General features: G+C 40.0%; 1 protein-coding gene and 1 pseudogene across 3 annotated transcripts in view; one reads left to right on the forward strand and one right to left on the reverse strand.

The window, feature by feature from the left end:
- Positions 1-1,842: 1,842 nt before the first annotated feature.
- The window catches only part of LOC307151009 (hereditary hemochromatosis protein-like), a 62,942-nt gene continuing 44,187 nt past the window's right edge, over positions 1,843-20,597 (reverse strand). The window contains exons 1-6 of one of the 2 annotated variants that reach the window (XM_079858739.1): positions 6,475-6,584; positions 6,039-6,287; positions 5,630-5,911; positions 5,027-5,305; positions 4,813-4,929; positions 1,843-4,136 (exon numbers count right to left, since the gene is read on the reverse strand). In XM_079858739.1, the coding sequence (XP_079714865.1) occupies positions 4,054-4,136; positions 4,813-4,929; positions 5,027-5,305; positions 5,630-5,911; positions 6,039-6,287; positions 6,475-6,529 (1,065 nt within the window). In that variant the 5' untranslated portion in view covers positions 6,530-6,584 and the 3' untranslated portion in view covers positions 1,843-4,053. Of the gene's footprint in view, positions 4,137-4,812; positions 4,930-5,026; positions 5,306-5,629; positions 5,912-6,038; positions 6,288-6,474; positions 6,585-20,597 lie in introns of those variants that run through there. The other variant, XM_079858738.1, reaches the window with a different exon arrangement.
- LOC307151279 (baculoviral IAP repeat-containing protein 2-like) lies at positions 15,549-17,023 on the forward strand (annotated as a pseudogene). The gene has a single exon. The product of its transcript is annotated as a baculoviral IAP repeat-containing protein 2-like (transcript).

Below are 20,597 nucleotides of genomic sequence, written 5' to 3' on the forward strand. Positions count from 1 at the left end.
TTCATTTTCCAGCAGGATTTGCACCTGCCCACACTGCCAAAATAACCAAAACCTGGTTCAATGACCATGGTATCACTGTGTAATTACTGTGTGATTTCATGTAATATTCTAATTTTCTGGGATTTTGATTTCGTGGGTTTCATAAGCTGTAAGCCATAATCATCAAAATTATAACAAATAAAGGCTTGAGATATCTCACTTTGCATTAGAGCCCGACCGATAAAGGATTTTTAAGACCGATACAAATATTTGGTGATTTAAAAATCCGATATTCCGATATATTGGCCGATATATATTTTAAAAAAAAAAAATCCAGAAACACGTAACAAAACATGAACAGATTTCCCTAACATTAGTTATTTGTCGTTATTTAAGAGTCCTCAGCCTTACTAAAATAATATGATAATGCAGTTTAAAAATAAACTTTTGTTTTATTGTCACAACAGAACAGAATATATTAAAGTTCTGATAAATATAATGTATAAAAATACAAACTTAAGATATGAAACAAAGTCCTTTGAACAAAAAAAAGTCAACTATTATTATTAATATTGACAGTAATAATTCAATTATGTAATAATGTGTGTGTGTGTGTGTGTGTGAAGAACTGATAAGATTGTAAATGTGTACCTTGAAATGCAATGTAAGTCGCTTTTGATAAAAGCGTCTGCCAAATGTCAATGTTATAAGCTACCTTATAATTACAATGTCAACTTGCTTATCCATTTACCTGCACTCTTTTAATTCTATCCATCTATTCCATCAAGCTACAACAAACCATTTTCAATCATCATTTGCTGCCTGCCTTCTAAAATCAACTACTTAGTGATGCACTAAATACATTATGTGACTCGTTAATGCTGCGGCTAAACGAAGTCAGCAACGCACACTTGGATTTCACACACAAAAGAAAAGCTAACTTTTATGCACAGGCTATGTTTGATACTTTTTCTCTATGTCTAAATGTTCACTCCTCGCGTGCCTAACTTACATTTTACAATGCAGAGACTGGAACTACATGCTAGTTATAAATACAGTAATCATTACTTTATTTAGGCAGAATAAGTTCGTTGTGATTTCCAAGCTCATTGATGTTAGCGATCTTCCTTGTATAGTGCCCTCTGGTGGAAAAACTATGCAGCGCCAACACTCTTAACATGGTTGAAGGGTGTTTCGTCCGCTTTTATTTTATTTTTTAAATATTCATTTATCGGCCATTATAAATGCCGATACCGATAGTTTGGAAAATGCCTAATATAGGCCCGCCGATATATCAGTCGGGCTCTACTTTGCATGTAATGAGTCTATATAATATATTAGTTTCACCTGTTAAGTTGAATTCTTGAAATAAATCAACTTTTTGATGATATTCTAATTTTATGACCAGCACCTGTATATAGACTCACTGAATGATTTAACATTCATATCAGTTTTCGCCTCCAGTCCCATTACCCAGTGACGTGTTGTCCATGATGACTGAGGTGTGTGGCCGGTCTTATAAATATGCATCGACTATTAATGGACTATTTGTAGCAATACAAAACAAATGAGCAAAGAATGTGGAATGTAAGTGAATAGCAATGAACAGATATAGTTGATATGTGTAAAACCAAGACAACAGTCAATAAACTATACCATATTACAAACATGTAACAAATGTAGTTTGAGTGACTGAATGGAGCTCAGTCGTAGTGAATGGAGCTCATGGCGTGAACGCTAGGGATCAGCTGATAGCAAAGTGTAAAACATTGTAAATAATCTTAAGAGAAATGTGAAACATATAACATGTTTTCAGCATCTTTTCTTTTCAATATTAGAAACTGTAACACTTAAGACAAAGATGAACATAACATCAGATTTATTACAAAGTCAGAATGTAAGGCTAACATGCGAAACAATGTGCAAACAACACAAACAATATCGGACAATCACTGTCCAACAAGTTTAACAAGTTTCAAGTTTAGACATCTGTCTAGTATCATTTCCCATATTTGTTATTTATACACTCACACAACCAAAGTCAAAGGGGTATGGCAACACAACATACAACATTCAAAAACACAGGACAGAACGTTTTATACATTGTGTTTCAAAATGTTATCATGTTAGGCCTAAAAAGAGAAATAAGGTTAGATGTTAGAAACATGGCTAGTTTAATATATATTTTACTATTTTATCTTAAAAATCCACCACACTGTCCAACATTCACAGCCTTCAGTGATTCAACACAACACATGGAAAACAACTTTCCTTCTACTTCACACTTCAGAGATGCACAATCCTATATGGTAAGGAGGCTTTTCTTTACACTGACACTGAATGTTTATTTAATAATGACTAAGAGTTTTATTTGTTTGTTGCACAGTGATTTAATTGTGAGCTGAATCCCCTTTTTCTTCTTTTAACAGTTTCCCTGCACAACAACACATGATGCTACATACAGCCATCAGTTTTATCAATGAAGAACACAGAGAGGATACGCCAAAAACAAGACTTTATTTGTTTGTTGCATTAATTATTTGTAATTATTTATCAGATAACATATTTTTCTACTGAATACATTTGTATGTATTGCTTATTTATTGTCTTTTTCAATTAAATGCTTTAAAATATATGAAAAAATTTACTTTGAAACCATTTCTATTCAGAAATTGCTAGTAAATTTCACCAATAATACAAAGTTTACAAAGTTTACCAATAATACAAAGGCTAAAGTTTAATGAATTAAACTTTAGTAGAAAACTGAAATAGTATTTTCTTGTAAAATGTATAACATTAATCTTTTTACAGTGTATGGTGAAATACTTGTGGGATTTTAATGAATGGCATAAATGTCTAAATTATTTACTTTACAGAAGCAATGAGAAGCAGGCAATGCTATGAGCATCTGTACAAAATGTTAAAAAAAAGATTTGTTTGTCATCACAAGATTGAATATGTACTGAGTTATTACTGTTACTATTTTTTTCCTTTTTACAATAATCCAGTCAAATTAATTTTACAATTGGAAGAGTTGTATTCACACCTGCCTTGGTTCGATTGAAACGAACTCAAGTTCGTTTCCCCCCTTTGTGCGGACCTTTTGGGCAGGTGTGAATACAGCAATCGAACTCGGGTGCGGACCAAACAATCGAACCGAGACCCAGCTGAAGAGGTGGTCTCGGTACGGTTCCAAACGAACTCTGGTACGGTTCGTTTACGATGTGAACATGAACCGACCCAATTGCAAGAAAGCACTGCGCCTTTGAGTTAACAGGCTTCCGTAGTCGTAGTTGCGTTATGGGAAAGTGATCTGTTATTGATTTACTACATTTGATAAAAGGACTCGGAGTCGTGGTTTGACCTGGAGCTTATTTTTAAGTCTTTACGTTCATTTAATTATTTGACTGCTCTTATGAGGATACTTAACACAACGGACATTTTGGCATAATGGTTTGTGTTATTGTTCGTTCAAGTGCGAAAGAGAATTCCATTCCGGCGCGCTGTTTGGCCACACGATACTGTTGCGCGTCTTTCTGCGCGTCGTGTGTGCATCATTGGAATGGAATGAATGAATGAGTGTGTGCATCAGGACATTCACATACAGAGCGTTCTCTTTAGTCTAATCGCGCATAAATGCTTTAAAAGCATTTGCATGAATACGAGCGAGTTCATATAATGTAACGATAGTTTTAACGATAGGGAGGGAGGGAGGGGGGATCCGAATTAAAACATCGTATAGATGACATTGTATCATATGATACTCATTAGTTTCTTCATATTGCGTTTGTAGAGAATAACACAAACAGTAAAAGAACAAAATTGCAGTAGCCTACGAAATATCTCCATGCTGAGCCTTTTTTTGCACTTTGATTTCCCTATACTTGAGAATCCTTGTCCAATGAATGGACGACCTTATCACACGTGTGGTTTTGTTTACAAATTTTGGTTCACTTGCAAAAAGAGCAGTGTGAAAGCGAACCGTACCAAACCAAAAAAAAAAAAAAAAAAAAAAAATTATTTGGTCCGGACCAAAGCAAGTGAACTATCGGACTTTCCTGGTGTGAATACAGTTCATTCACTTAATGCTTCAATCATCTGTGTAAGTTCCTCTTCTGCTTCATGTGTTGATTTTGTGTCAATGCTTCCTTCAGATGCTGAAAATGAAATCAAATGTTGATTAGTCAACAGAATGTGCGAATGAAAACTAATACATTATTAAATTATAAAATAAATATAATATTTATAGCATCCAGTAATCAACTGTGATTGTAAACAATACATTTCACTCTTTACTGCACTCTGATATTATAATAATACAAAAATAATATTTAAAACAAATTACTCGCTCGAAGCAGAGGAATAATCATCTTTAGATGATGCTAGAACATGAAGGGAAGTTAAAAAGCATTAATAAAAATTCCTTGAGGATATATCTAGGGCTGCGTCTGAAATCACATACTCTCTTGAGTTGGTATACTTATTTTGAACAAAGCAACTTCGCAACCATTACAAAAGTATGTTCTATATAGTATGAGTGTAGTATGAATGTAATCTGGATCATGTGACCTGCCAGCGTCAGTTGAGTTGTTACACTGCACGCCATTCACAAATCCTCTACTGTGGCCTCATGGGATAGTAAAGTGTCCATTATATGTGCACTTCAGAATCTTGCCGGGAGTAATAGGTCATCCGGGTACTTTTTGCCTACTCTTTTATTTTGCACATACTTGTTTTGTCACATACTGTTTTTCGCCACTACTGTACAGTAAGGAAATATGCGACTTCGGATGCAGCCTAGGTATTTTTCATTCCTTCCAGAGTAGATCCTACCTGCTCGTCTCCTCCTGTATTTATATATGACGGCTCCAGTCCCAAACAGCAACAGCAGAGCCAAAACTATCAGCACTGAGGGAATCACTGATTTAAATGGTTCACCATGATCAAATTCTAAAAACAAACACATTAAAAAGGACACAAACAAATGACAAACACTACTGGAAGATTTTATTATTTTCTCAAAAACAGCTATTTATTTTCTCATTACCCAAATCAATGTCCAGTTTGTTGTCCAGACTGAGGTGTGTGGCAGAGCAGCTGTATTTGTGTTTGTCTGCACTGATCTCCAGACTCTTCCTCATCTGGTACGTCCCGTCACCATTGGGCAGCAGATCTCCTCCAGTGATCTCATGATCAGATACAGGCTGTCCATCTCTGAACAGGGTCAGGTTGATGTGACGAGGGTAAAATCCTGTTGCCAAACAACTCACACGAAACCCTCCAGAATCTGAGTTTGCTTTCTTGATCAGTCTGACTCGTGGTTTCACTGTGGAAAACACGAATTATGAATATGGGAATACACTCATTTATGATGCAATTTTTAGCATTCAGTAGACCTACAATTATGGCACTTAAAAAACATTTTCTCAACTCGTAGATAATATCGATTAACATTTTGTGAAGATTAAGCATCTGTTCACTCATATAAAAGAAACAAGAGAGACTGAATGTTTTTAAGCTAATTTTCAGGCTATCTTTTTCTGTGCCTTTCGTTTTATCTGTCACTCAAAAACCACACAAAATGTAATTGCTTTTATGGGCTGGCAGTGCATATACAGTAAATTCAGGGGAGAAAACAGTAGAAAAGTACCTTTCCTCTTCCCTTGAGGTGCTCTCTTTTTAAGGTAATTCCTGAGATTCGTTGTGCAGCGTGGGTAAAGTATATTTACATGGTGCCATTTGTATATCTCCAGAAATGGTGATATGGTCAATGGTGTTGATGTGTTTTCTATGCTTTTATATGTCAATATGTCATCAAAAAAATATGTTTCGTCTGTAGTGGAGCCATTAAAACCAATCTTAGTGATCATTTGCCCGGGTTTGTCATTGTCCAACACTTCACACAGAACCAGTATCTGCAAAACTACAGGACCTGTTTAGATCGAGAAGGATATCAGATGTCAAAACACACTCCAGCATCTTATTTCATGACTCACTGACCTCATGACTCCCAAGATCAGTGCTTTAAAAGATTAAGATATTTGTCTCAATGAACTTACCTGCTGTTGTGTTATAAAATTTTCCTGCAAGACTTCTCAAAATAAAAGGATGGATATATTCCTTTATGCTATGACTTATGTAATCACCCTCCTCATCTTCATTTGTTGTATTTCCTCTTGGAACGTAGCTGTTCGTCTCTGAATCAAAGTATCCAACTGTAATGTCATCCAACATATATAAAGCACTAAATGCAGGAAATGGCGTCTCTCCTTCAATGCAAGTTACGAGGAACTGCAAGGAGTGAGAACCTGTGAGAAAAGGTATAAAAAAATAATTTTCAGAATCTGAGACAAAGGCAGAATGTTGAGATCCTACAACAACAAAAACAAAGAAATAAGATTGTGTAAATGTGTAAAATAAAAGGGTTGTAAAAAATGAAAATACATAAGAACTTGTGCAGAATCTGGTTCAAATGCAAATTCTATGAAATCCTACCTGTAAAAACAGCCGATGGAAATGACAGCACACAGAGGAAAACTAATAATTTCATGTTGTTTCGTTGCTAAAACATGTCTTTCTCTATACAGATATTTTCAGTATGTGTCAGGTAACAAGGTTTGTAACAAGTTAAACAAGTTGTGTTTCCTGGAACCGCCTTAACATGAGAGTTACGTCACTTTTTTTAAGGTTACACATTGTTTCACTTTTAAAGAATAGCAATGTACAAATGGTGTTAAATCACAATTTTATTTAAATCTCAGATATATACTTTTAGCACAGAGGGATAATTGTGGAAGAAGCATTAAAGTAACTGAGAAAATACACAGTCATTTTTAATAGCAAAGTGTAAAACATCATAAATAATCTTAAGATAAATAGTTGCCTTATGAATACTCCACTCTTCAGCGATTTGACAAATACAGTGATTTTTATTCGTTTTGGCCGTACATTTACATGGCGTTTCGGGGGCCTGAAAACAAAACCTTTTGTAAACAGTTTTCAAAGTGAAAGTTTTTGAAAACGATACCGTAATCGTCTCCGTGTAAACTACAAAAATGTGAATTTGAGAAAACAGTGACAGCATGTGCATACGTATTACATGTTCAGTCTATAGACGCGTAGTTTCTTTACAAAGTGACATCGCCATCTACTGGCCTGGCAGCATAATACAGCATTTTTGGTCATTTTCGTGGATCCACGTGAACGGGATTGTTTTGACAACGTTGTCATACAGTATGTACACGAAAAAAGCGAAGGAAAAACGTTTGCGTTTTTAGTACATTGTTGTCGTGTAAACGTACGTGTAAACGTACGTGTAAACGTAGTCTATTAGTTCCTATGTTTCTGCTTTTCATTAGTTATCTTGGTTATTCCTTATGTTACTAATTAGAGCACACCTGTTTGCATTTGAGTTTGTCACCTTGTGTATTTAAAGGGATACTCCACCGTTTTTTCATATTAAACTATGTTATTCCTTTAACTAAGACGAGTTGATACATACCTCTTTCGTCTCAGTGCGTGCACTAAATCGCTCTGTCTTGCGGCGAAACTTTGTTAGCACTTACCTTAGCCCAGTTCATTCAATATGGGCCAAGCAGAGAAGCTACAAAACACCTCCACGTTTTCCCTATTTAAATACAGTTACTCGCGTAGTGTAACTCGACCTAGGACGGTGACACAAAACAAAACGTTGTGCTTTTCTAAGCGTGTAAAATGGATAACTATATTGTATGGCGGAATACCATAGCAAGTGCTTGTAAGCACTTTGACTTGGCGCAGTAATATCTTCACTCGTGAAAAATCCTCTCACCGGCCCCCGCTCCCTCTAGTGAAGATATTACTGCGCCGAAGTCGAAGTGCTTCCAAGCACTTGCTATGGTATTCCGCCATACAATATAGTTATCCATTTTACACGCTCAGAAAAGCACAACGTTTTGTTTTGTGTCACCGTCCTAGGTCGAGTTACACTACGCGAGTAACTGTATTTAAATAGGGAAAACGTGGAGGTGTTTTGTAGCTTCTCTGCTTGGCCCATATTGAATGAACTGGGCTAAGCTAAGTGCTAACAAAGTTTCGCCGCAAGACAGAGCGATTTAGTGCACGCACTGAGACGAGAGAGGTATGTATCAACTCGTCTTAGTTAAGGGAATAACATAGTTTAATATGAATAAACGGTGGAGTATCCCTTTAAGTCCCTCAGTTTCTTCAGTTCATTGTCCGGTAGTGTTTGTGCCTAGCACTCTGTTTCGTTGTGTTGTCTCATTTTGGAACACCTGCTTATGTGTTATTCAATAAAACCACATTGCTATTGGATCTCCTACGTTTCTCTTCATCATCCTTGTGGAATAAAACATGACAGATACTTTTGTCCATTAAATTTGAAAAGCACATGTCTGCAAGTCTGTCTGTCCTCATTTAAAGGGATAGTTCACCCAAAAATGAAAATTCTGTCAGTAATTACTCACCCTCATGTTGTTCCAACCCCGTAAGACCTTCGTTCATCTTCGGAACACAAATTAAGATATTTTTGATTAAATCTGAGAGTTGTCTCACTCCTCCATAGGCTTCTAGGTGACCGAAACTTGCTGGCCCAGAAAATGTATTAAAGACATCGTTAATATAGTCCAAGTGACTCCAGTGGCTCAATCTTAAGTTTATAAAGTGACGAGAATACTTTTTGTGCGCAAAAACAAACAAAAATAACGACTTTATTCCACTTTTCATTTCCTTCTTTCTGGGCCTCGGGTCTTTGCACGTAGTGTTTAAGCGTAGAGCGTCTGTGTTGCACGTCACCACGTAGGCTCACTATTGGCCGATTGGCTGGTCATGTGTGATACGTGGTGACGTACAACACAGACACTGATTATGTAATCCATTAGGCCTATTTATGTGCATTTCTCTCTATAGGCGCGTTCACACGGAGATAGCGATCGTCAACTTCATCTTTGCAGCCGAGTCGACACTGTCAGAGAAAACACTTGTTTATTAATAAAAATCAATACACGCGTCACCGGATTTACAAATGCACATCTTGCTTGTTGCACGCACACATATGATGTTGAAATAACAATATATTGTGTTGAAATAACATTATTAATAATAGCCTACATCTTTTAGAATATTTGATTGAATGCTGAATGTTGCGCTTGTTCAATTTAATAAAATTAAAACTTTAATTTTGATCATTAACATAACTGAATATTAAATATTAATTACAGCTCCCCCGTCAATGATCTAGCAACCCCTCAGCACATTCTCTGGCGCCGCCCCTGCAGAGAAGCTACGTCGGCAGTGTAATTTTTTTTTTTGTTCCGTTACCTCCAACCGCCGTTTTGAGTCGCCGGATACACACACACCATGCCCCCCCCCCACACCCCGCGCTCCAGTACCTCCCACTTTACAAATTAAGCACTGTGTATATAGGATATGTGTCAGCATCTCCTCCGCATTCCAGAGCACATTGTGGGCCCCTGTGGAAAGTGAGAAGAAAAAGACTGTGTAAGTGTGTCACACAAACGTTGAAAACCATTCAGTTATTATCACATTCATATATAAAACATTCTGTTCTTTTTAAAAAGTGTATAAATTAAACTAAGGTTGAAAAACATTCTATCCTTTAAAAGTATATAATGAAATGCTTATAAAATATATCTTACTAAAAAGAATAAAAATAAAAATCATCTTACATTATTTTAGAGAGTTGAATAAGCTCTTAACACATCAATGTCCACAAAAAAAGCAATGTATGAAACGGGTTCACAAAATTTACAATGTTTAGATAAAAATAAATCATCTTACATGTTTCTTACATGTTTGTTTTAAATGATATCTTATTAAAAATGTTTTAAATTTAATACATTATTAAAAGTTGTAAAACAAAAGACTGTTTTTCCTGATTGCCTCACCAGCCAGAGTAGTGTGCCTGTGTGTGTGTGTGTGTGTGTGTGTGTGTGTGTGCGTGTGTGTGTGTCTGTGTGTTTGTTTGTGTTTGTGCGTCCTCTGCTTGTGACATGATCCCCCCCCCCTCCTTCGCATGCCAGTACAGTGAAAGTGAGAAAAACAGGTTTTCTAATCATGTTGTATATTTCACACTAGCTAAATATGAAAAACATTCAGTTCTTTAAAAGTATACTAATGAAATGATTATAATATAAAGTATATAATATAAAATCTACTGAAACCATTTAATTCAGTTTTAGATAAACAAAACAATAAAAAATCATATTACATAAACATTCTGTTATTTAGGCCTATAAGTGTATAAAATAAAATAGTTATCTTGCTAATTTAACTAAAGTTGAAAACCAGTCAGTTCTTTATAAAAGTATATAATGAAATGCTTAAAAAAATAAATATCTTATTGATCCAATTGTTTTAGATAAACAAAAGAATAAAAATCATATTACATAAAACATTCCGTTCTTTATAAATTAAAATAATTATATTGCTAATTTAACTAATGTTGAAAAACATTCTGTTCTTTAAAAGTATATAAATGAATTGCTTATAATATAATCTAAAATCATTTATGCGGATATAGAATGCCGCACAAGGGTCTCTGAAATATTTTATCGTGTAAAACATCTACGTAGACCTAGCTATGTTTTTAAAAATGCCATGAAACAAAGACAAGGACGCATCTATAAGCGACCCTCAAAATCTGCGCATACAACAAAACACATGTAGGTGTACGATGATTTATCAGAAAATTACTTTTGTTTGAAGAAAAACTTAAATCAGCTGATGCTTGATAACTATTGAAGTTATTACACACAGTAATGATGTGTTTAATGCGATATGGAGGTTTTAATTTTAACTCAAAAAACTTTGGTAAAATTAACTTAAAGCATGCGCAAAATGAAATACATCCTAACTACTGTCACGCTGAGGCAAGGATGAAGCAGAGAGAGAATCCATATGCAAGCATACATTTAATAAAACAAACAGGTAATCCAGGCGGAACACGGAACACGGAACTCAGGACAAGAACAGGTAACAGCTACATTAAACAACGACGACAACCAACAACTGAAGCACAGAGGTTTAAATACACAGGCAAACAAGCTAAACAAGATAACAAGGGGGTGTGGCTAATTAGAAACACCTGGGAGAACTAATAAGCAAGAAAAATTACAAAGGACTACAAAACATGACACAGAACAGGAAATAACTAAAGTCCACACAAGACGAGGGAAACACAAGACAGGAAACATTACATAGCCCCCCACTTAAGGAGTGGATTCCAGACACTCCTCAGAAAACAAAAGTCCAGGAGGGTGGTGGGTCGGAGGCGGATCCGGGGGCGGGGATGGAGGGCCAGGCCCATGGAACGGCAGAGGGCCTGGAGACTGTGACAGGACGAGAGGCCAGGGTGGAGACGACCCTTCAGGCGGCCAGGGCGGAGACGAACCTTTGGGCGGCCAGGGCGGAGATGACCCTTCGGGCGGCCAGGGCGGAGACGAACCTTCAGGCGGCCAGGGCGGAGACGACCATTCGGGCGGCCAGGGCGGAGACGAACCTTCAGACGGCCACGGCGGAGACGACCCTTCGGGCGGCCAGGGCGGAGACGACCCTTCGGGCGGCCAGGGCGGAGACGACCCCTCGGGCGGCCAGGGCGGAGACGACCCCTCGGGCGGCCAGGGCGGAGCTGAAGAACCCTCGGGCGGCCAGGGCGGAGCTGAAGAACCCTCGGGCGTCCAAGGCGGAGATGATGGACCCTCGGACATCCAGGGCGGAACCGGAGACCACCCCTCTGGCGGTCCTGGCGGGTCGGGCTGGTCCGGAGGTGTATTGCCCCCCCCCCCCAAAATTTTCTTGGGGAGGCTCCCCGGTAAAGAGTCCTGGACCAGCGATGAAGAGGGTCTTGAGCTGGGCAGGACCAGCGGCGAAGAGGGCTTTGAGCTGGGCAGGACCAGAAGCAAAGATGGCTTTGAGCTGGGCAGAACCAGCGGTAAAGAAGGCTTTGAGCTGGGCAGCGATGAGAGCTCTGTGCTGGGCAGCGATGAAGGCTCTGAGCTGGATGGGACCAGCGGCGAAGGAGACTCTGAACTGGGCGGGACCAGCGGTGAAAGAGACTCTGAGCTGGGCGGGACCAGCGGTGAAGAGGACTCTGAGCTGTATGGGACCAGCGGCGAAGGAGACTCTGAGCTGGACGGGACCAGCGGTGAAGGAGACTCTGAGCTGGGCGGGACCAGCGGTGAAGGAGACTCTGAGCTGGCGTGAATTGCAGGCTCAGCTGGACTGGCTTGAAGCTCTGGATCGGCAGAAGTGACGTGAACAGTCTCTGGATCAGCAGAAGTGACGTGAACAGTCTCTGGATCACTAGAAGTGACGTGAACAGTCTCTGGATCAGCAGAAGCGACGTGAACAGTCTCTGGATCAGCAGAAGTGACGTGAACAGTCTCTGGATCAGCAGAAGCGACGTGAACAGTCTCTGGATCGGCAGAAGCGACGTGAACAGTCTCTGTGGCGGCCATCTTGTTCGAAGACACAGGCCCGGCAGACGTGACGTGAACAGTCTCTGTGGCGGCCATCTTGTTCGAAGACACAGGCCCGGCAGACGTGATGGATCGCTGGGGTGACTCAGGCAGTGCGAGCAGCTCGGGCGGGGCCGGCAGAGCAGGACGCCTTGGCGGCGCGGGCAGAGCAAGACGCCTGGGCGGTGCGGGCAGAGCAAGACGCCTGGGTGGCGCGGGCAGAGCAAGACGCCTGGGTGGCGCGGGCAGAGCAAGACGCCTGGGCGGCACGTCAGGGACGGCAGTCACCTCCGGGATGGTCTCCGTGTTAGGAGCCACCGGACTCGGGATCACCGGACTCGGGACCACCGGAACTGGGACCACCGGAACTGTCATGGAGGAAGTCTTCCTTCTCCTCCTCCGTTTCGGGGCCACCGGAACAGGCTCTGAACTGGATGGAACCAGCGGTGAAGAGGGTTCTGAACTGGACAGGACCAGCGATGAAGAGGGCTTTGAGCTGGGCGGAACCAGCGGTGAAGGTTCGGCAGAACTGGACGGGACGTGAAGATCAGGTGTTGACCTTGCGTGCCACGGGAGGAAGCTCTCTAGACATCTGGAGAGTGCCTCTCTCCAATCCAGACCGGAGAGATCGGGGAGCTCCCTCGGGTCAACCTCCCTAGCCCCCCGCCGGTAACACACCTTAATTGTCTCGTCACCCAGAGAGCAAGAGGCAGCGAGAGGAACAAATCCCCAGGTGTAATGGAACAGATCGAGGCTATCCAGGGCCAAGGCCGCGATCTGTCCAGCAAACTCCCGGGTCAGGCTGTGAAAATCAGGCATGACGCGAAGAGACTCAGGCTTTGCAGGCATGACGTGAAGAGACTCAGGCTTTGCAGGCATGACACGAAGAGATTCAGACTTTGCAGGCATGACGCGAAGAGACTCAGACTTTGCAGGCATGACGTGAAGAGACTCAGACTTTGCAGGCATGACGCGAAGAGACTCAGGCTTTGCAGGCATGACGTGAAGAGACTCAGGCTTTGCAGGCATGACGCGAAGAGACTCAGACTTTGCAGGCATGACGCGAAGAGACTCAGACTTTGCTGCTGGATTCATCGTTTGGTCGGTCGTTCTGTCACGCTGAGGCAAGGATGAAGCAGAGAGAGAATCCATATGCAAGCATACATTTAATAAAACAAACAGGTAATCCAGGCGGAACACGGAACACGGAACTCAGGACAAGAACAGGTAACAGCTACATTAAACAACGACCGACAACCAACAACTGAAGCACAGAGGTTTAAATACACAGGCAAACAAGCTAAACAAGATAACAAGGGGGTGTGGCTAATTAGAAACACCTGGGAGAACTAATAAGCAAGAAAAACTACAAAGGACTACAAAACATGACACAGAACAGGAAATAACTAAAGTCCACACAAGACGAGGGAAACACAAGACAGGAAACATTACAACTACTTTCTAAATGTTTGTTACAGAACTTATGGCGAACAATTCACCCATGCATATGTTTAATCAGATTTTGTAACTGGATTGAGTGAAAATAATAAACTTCTCTCTGGTGGCATGTAGGACTTGTTGTTTATGCAGGACCTAGTTATTTATGGCTTTCCTGATGACAACCCCCGTACATTCTACACAACAGTGGGGCGGACCCCAATCGATGTCCTGATAAATATTTCAGGACATCGCACGCTCTAGCTCTACTCTAGCTCTACTAGCCACGGACTGCTGTGCTACTGCATCATCTCATTGATCAAAAGTTGAAGGAAAAAGTTGAAAGTCCTGTTTGCCTGAACCTGACGCAAACGACGCTTCTTCGACTCAAGCTTCTGACCCAAAAACACAAACTTCCACGCATTAACGCACAAACCCTGGACAACTGTGCCGCAAGGACTCACTCAGGAGATTCCAGGAACATTCCAGGAACGAAAAGCTGAAACCTTCTGAAATGGCTACGCAAAAACGGATGGAGAACAACTCCCCGTTGAGTTCTGGCGATGCGGGCACAAGTATCATCCGGCGTGTGAGTGCACCATGGGCAAAGAGTGTCGTTTAAGAGATACACTTGACTGTATGTTTAAAGATCATTTTAGAGGCCAAATGTTTGGCTTGATGCACAGGATCATCGATGCTGCGTGTGGTATGTAAAACGATTGTGCGCAGGATACCAAACGTGTGACAAATCTCAAAAATGAAATGGATGCCGTAAGAGGCCTGACAAAGACATGGCCTGATGTAACGCCCATGTTTTTTAACGGCAAAGACCATGTTTTTTAACGGCAAAGAGCCGAACGGCGCAATCCTCAGAAAAGTTCTGGATGTGTTGCATGCATGTTCTGACGAATTCGAAATCACCGAAATACTCGCTATATGTACATTCGTAACAGATCTCTATGTGTCACTGGTGTCAAAAAATGCAAAAACTGACGTTGGTGAATTAGTTGAAAGTCTGGTCAGCTACATCCTAGAGCAAGACATGATAGCCTGCAGAGATTTTCTATTCTGGTTAGATCATCTGTAAATGTTATTGTTTTACTTTATGTACGTAATGCCGATCTATAATTTTCTTCACTACTTCAATGTATACTCGAAAGTATAATGTTGAAATTAAAAAATTACAAACATTTCTGTTGTGTTAATGTCTGAGCTCATAAAAATAGTATTATAATTGTGTACATAATAATAATATTTAGAATAATTAAAAATACTACATGATTTAAAAAGATTAAATATTTCAATATTTAAATATTTGTTTTCTGCATTTTAATTACTGTATTCCCGAGGTGGCAACCATTTCCATATCATGCCTGGATGCGCTGCGCCACAGACCATAGAGGCACATCGCGTCTCTGAAATTGTGTGGTGATTTTTCAAATGATATAACTAATTTGCCCGCTGTGTACAGAACAGAAAAAAGGACATTTTGTGATGTTGAACAGAATTTGATTTTGTTCTTAGCATCGGTTCCTGCATCATAGAGGTAGGAAGCACATACCGCCTACGTCGACCTTCTATCTGTTCAGGAGTTACATTACATTACATTTTTTTAATAAGATTATGTGTTCTGTCATGGACGACTAGACACTAGTCATGGGATGTCCAGCAGAGAGAATGGGCTTGAGTGGACACGCCCTGCGGTCACATTTTTATGTCTTCATCCAGAATTCCGCAAACCTCCTGTCGTCCTCTCACTCGGCCTTTTCCCCGCTTCGCAACGTAGCCATCCTACAGCTTTCCGCCCCTGCGACAGCCGTAACATCGACCACCACGGCATCCGTTTCAGGCCAAACGGAGGAGCAGGTGGGTTACTTAAACATGGTATTCAGCAACCTGGCCCCCTCTAGCCCCATTTCCTCCCGTGGAGTTGAGGATATGTCTCACCAGCGACCTCCGGCTTGTCACAATCCTGGCATGCGTCAGGAACAGGAACGCCTTGACACCTTTCAGAATTGGACTCTTGTAACAGTAACTCCAGCCGAGCTTGCCAAAAGTGGTTTCTACTACCTTGGTCAGGGCGACAGAGTGGCTTGCTTCAGTTGTGGAGGCCAGCTTAGCAACTGGGAACCAGGAGATCGGGCGGTATCAGAGCACCAGAAGCATTACTCCAACTGCCGCTTCGTTCAAGGTGACCGTGCAGATAATGTACCTTTATCTGGTGGCGGCCTTTCCAATGTATCTAACTCGGCAATGCAACAGTGTGAAGAAAGGTTGCTCACATTTGTCAACTGGCCCTCAAGAATAACTGTTCGACCAGACCAATTGGCTAAGGCTGGTTTTTACTATGTTGGTCGTAATGATGACGTGAAGTGCTTTTGTTGTGATGGTGGACTCAGATGTTGGGAGTCTGGTGATGATCCATGGGTAGAACATGCTAAGTGGTTTCCAAGATGTGAATACCTGTTGCAAGAAAAGGGCCAAGAGTTTGTTCATCAGATTCAAGCAAGATTTCCAAGACTATTTGAACAGCTATTGACTAATGGAGACAGCGACTCAAGAGAATTTGTTGATCCACCTGTTGTACACCTTGGTCCTGGAGAAGACCGTTCAGAAGATGCAGTGATGATGAACAATCCTGTGGTGAAGTCTGCTTTAGAGATGGGATTTGAGCGTGGCCTGGTGAAGCAAACCGTTCAGAGCAAAATTCTCGCAAGTGGAGAAAATTACAAAACCGTTCAAGAGTTGGTGTCTGATTTACTAAGTGCAGAAGATGAGAAGAGAGAGGAGGAGCAAGAGCTTTTTGCTGAGGAAATGGCATCAGATGGTTTTACTTTTCTTAAGAAATATCATCTTCCCATGTCACAGCGCATAAAAAGTGTGCAGAGCTTAATAGACCATCTTCTAGAGGAGAATGTCATCTCAAGTCAAGATCTTTCAGACTTGCCTATGGAGGAACGGTTAAGAAGACTTCAAGAGGAGCGCACATGCAAAGTTTGCATGGATAAGGAAGTGATGTCTTCATCCCCTGTGGTCACCTAGTTGTGTGCAAAGAATGTGCGCCTTCTCTGCGCAAGTGCCCCATATGTAGAGGCTTGGTCAAAGGCGCTGTCCGTACTTTCCTATCATAAAGTGAAGATATTCATCATCCAAGTAACAACAGTTTTTGGATTTGCAAATTTACATTTAACTTGATGAATAAAAACAAAGGAGAAGTTTATTATTTTCACTCAATCCAGTTACAAAATCTGATTAAACATATGCATGGGTGAATTGTTCGCCATAAGTTCTGTAACAAACATTTAGAAAGTAGTTAGGATGTATTTCATTTTGCGCATGCTTTAAGTTAATTTTACCAACTATGAAGATGTTAAAGTTCATAGACCTTTAGCGCATTGAGTTAAAATTAAAACGTGATATCCATATCGCATTAAACACATCATTACCGTGTTTAATAACTTCAATAGTTATCAAGCATCAGCTGATTTAAGTTTTTCTTCAAACAAAAGTAATTTTCTGATAAATCATCGTACACCTACATGTGTTTTGTTGTATGCACAGATTTTGAGGGTCGCTTATAGAAAGATGCGTCCTTGTCTTTGTTTCGTGGCATTTTTAAAAACATAGCTAGGTCTACATAGATGTTTTACACGATAAAATATTTCAGAGACCCTTGTGCGGCATTCTATATCCGCATAAAATATAAAATATAAATTTTTTATTTAAAAACTAGGACGGTATAATAATATAATGTAAATGTCTGACAATAGCGCCGAGAACAATAGCGCTGTTAAACATGCGGTTCAATATAAACAAGAATCCAACTCTAATACAACTGCGCTTGTTAGATATAATAGTTAGATGATTTATCTAACCATTGAAATTTACTGTTAAAATGTTAAAACATTCGGCATTATGCTGATGAGGCCAAAAACTGCTTACCACATGTTTTCATAAAAAGAAGAACAATTATTAAGACATAAAACACAACGTCTGTTTTCTGGATCGGGCCTAAAACTCTGGTGTCAAAGTATTGGTGTGGACAGAATAAAAAATGAATCAACCCTCCTTTCACGTAAAAATACCACAAATCAACCGTAATTCATTAGCTTAACTGTTGTTTAGCGACACACACACACAAAATAACTGTGTATCTATGACTGTGCTGCGAAATGCACCTCTTTAAGTGTAATAGTTAGACAAGTTTTAAGTGTAATAGTTTTAGAGGTAACAGAAAAACAGCAATACTCATCTTTCGCGTCGATGTTTCGTAGACATATCAGAAAGATGTTCAAAAATAAATATGATTAGTTTAGTCTTAAACACTCTCATGTAGAAGGACCGTCATTTAATTCTCTTTATGCAATATTTGTTCATGTTTTTTTCATACATTCCTATATGAACATGTTTGACCACACTCTGAGACTATGTACTTGCCAGCGCATGTCCAGGCCCGTCTGAAGTTTGCCAATGACCATCTGGATGATCCAGAGGAGGAATGGGAGAAGGTCATGTGGTCTGATGAGACAAAAAATAGAGCTTTTTGGTCTAAACTCCACTCGCCGTGTTTGGAGGAAGAAGAAGGATGAGTACAACCCCAAGAACACCATCCCAACCGTGAAGCATGGAGGTGGAAACATCATTCTTTGGGGATGCTTTTCTGCAAAGGGGACAGGACAACTGCACCGTATTGAAGGGAGGATGGATGGGGCCATGTATCGTGAGATCTTGGCCAACAACCTCCTTCCCTCAGTAAGAGCATTGAATATGGGTCATGGCTGGGTCTTCCAGTATGACAACAACCCGAAACACAGCCAGGGCAACTAAGGAGTGGCTCTGTAAGAAGCATCTCAAGGTCCTGGAGTGGCCTAGCCAGTCTCCAGACCTGAACCCAATAGAAAATCTTTGGAGGGAGCTGAAAGTCTGTATTGCTCAGCGACAGCCCCGAAACCTGAAGGATCTTGAGAAGGTCTGTATGGAGGAGTGGGCCAAAACCCCTGCTACAGTGTGTGCAAACCTGGTCAAGAACTACAGGAAACGTATGATCTCTGTAATTGCAAACAAAGGTTTCTGTACCAAATATTAAGTTCTGGTTTTCTGATGTATCAAAATCTTATGTCATGCAATAAAATGCAAATTAATTACTTAAAAATCATACAATGTGATTTTTGTTTTAGATTCCGTCACTCACAGTTGAAGAGTACCTATGATAAAAATTACAGACTTCTACATGCTTTGTAAGTGGGAAAACCTGCAAAAATCGGCAGTGTATCAAATACTTTTTCTCCCCATCTACTCTCATTCCTGCTTAATAATCAAGAAACTTTGCTGCCGTACCATGAGTCCAGCAGGCGTAATGATATGACGCAGCGCCTGAAAATAGTCCCCAGCTCAGTAACTTCCAACGTGACCGGGACTAAGTCTGTCTAACCTATTAGACCTATTTTCAGGCGCTGAGTCATATCATTACGCCTGCTGCTTCCTAGCCATATCAGCCTAGAAAATCGCAACTTTACATTTTCGGTCTTAGAACACGATGTAACTACAGAAGAGTCAAGTTTTATATAGGAAAAATATCGAAACTCTTTGGTCATTTTTTTGAGAGAGATGCTAATGGTCTTGTCCGATTCAATGATCTATGCTAAGCTATGCTAAAAGTGGTACTGCCAGACCCGGAGATCGGCTGAATGGATTTGAAAACGGTAAAACTCAGCTGTTTAACTCTGGGGGAGTTGTAAAATGAGCCTATTTCCAAAAAAAGTGGAGTTTCCCTTAGTGTAAAACATTGTAAATAATCTTAAGAGAAATATGTGCCATGTTTTCAGCATGTGAATTTAAAAAAAATCTTTTCTTTTCAATATTAGAAACTGTAACACATAAGACAAAGATGAATACCACATAACATCAGATTTATTACAAAGTCAGAATGTAAGGCAAACATGCGACGTGCAAACACAATATCGGACAATAACTGTCCAACATTCACAGCCTTCAGTGATTCAACACAACACATGGAAAACAACTTTCCTTCTACTTCACACTTCAGAGATGCACAATCCTATATGGTAAGTAGGCTTTTCTTTACACTGATACTGAATGTTTATTTAATAATGACTAAGAGTTTTATTTGTTTGTTGCACAGTGATTTAATTGTGTGCTGAATTCCCTTTTTCTTCTTTTAACAGTTTCCCTGCACAACAAAACATGATGCTACATACAGCCATCAGTTTTATCAATGAAGAACACAGAGAGGATACGCCAAAAACAAGACTTTATTTGTTTGTTGCATTCATTATTTGTAATTATTTATCAGATAACACTTTTCTACTGAATACATTTGTATATATTGCTTATTTATTGACTTTTTCAATTAAATGCTTTAAAATCAAAAAATTGCATTTTCTTTGTTTTTTCCTCATACATTTTTTAAAACACTTCACAATTCAAACACTGCTATAATAAAATCATTTTAGTGAGCACAAATATAAAAAATGACCTTATTAAATAATAACCTTGGGAACAGCTGGTTAAAATTCACTGCAAAAAGAAACAATGAATTCACTGGCAACTGTCGTAGATTTTTCCCTAAAATCTAACTTTCTGGGTCTCAGCTACAAATCGACGTCCCCTAACGTTTACTGTCGACGTTTAGTCTATCTGGGTCTCATCTACAAATCGACGTCCCGTTCAACAATAGTCACCAAA

The sequence above is a fragment of the Squalius cephalus genome (assembly GCF_949319135.1).
Source record: "Squalius cephalus genome assembly, chromosome: 23".
Classification (NCBI taxonomy): domain Eukaryota; kingdom Metazoa; phylum Chordata; class Actinopteri; order Cypriniformes; family Leuciscidae; genus Squalius; species Squalius cephalus.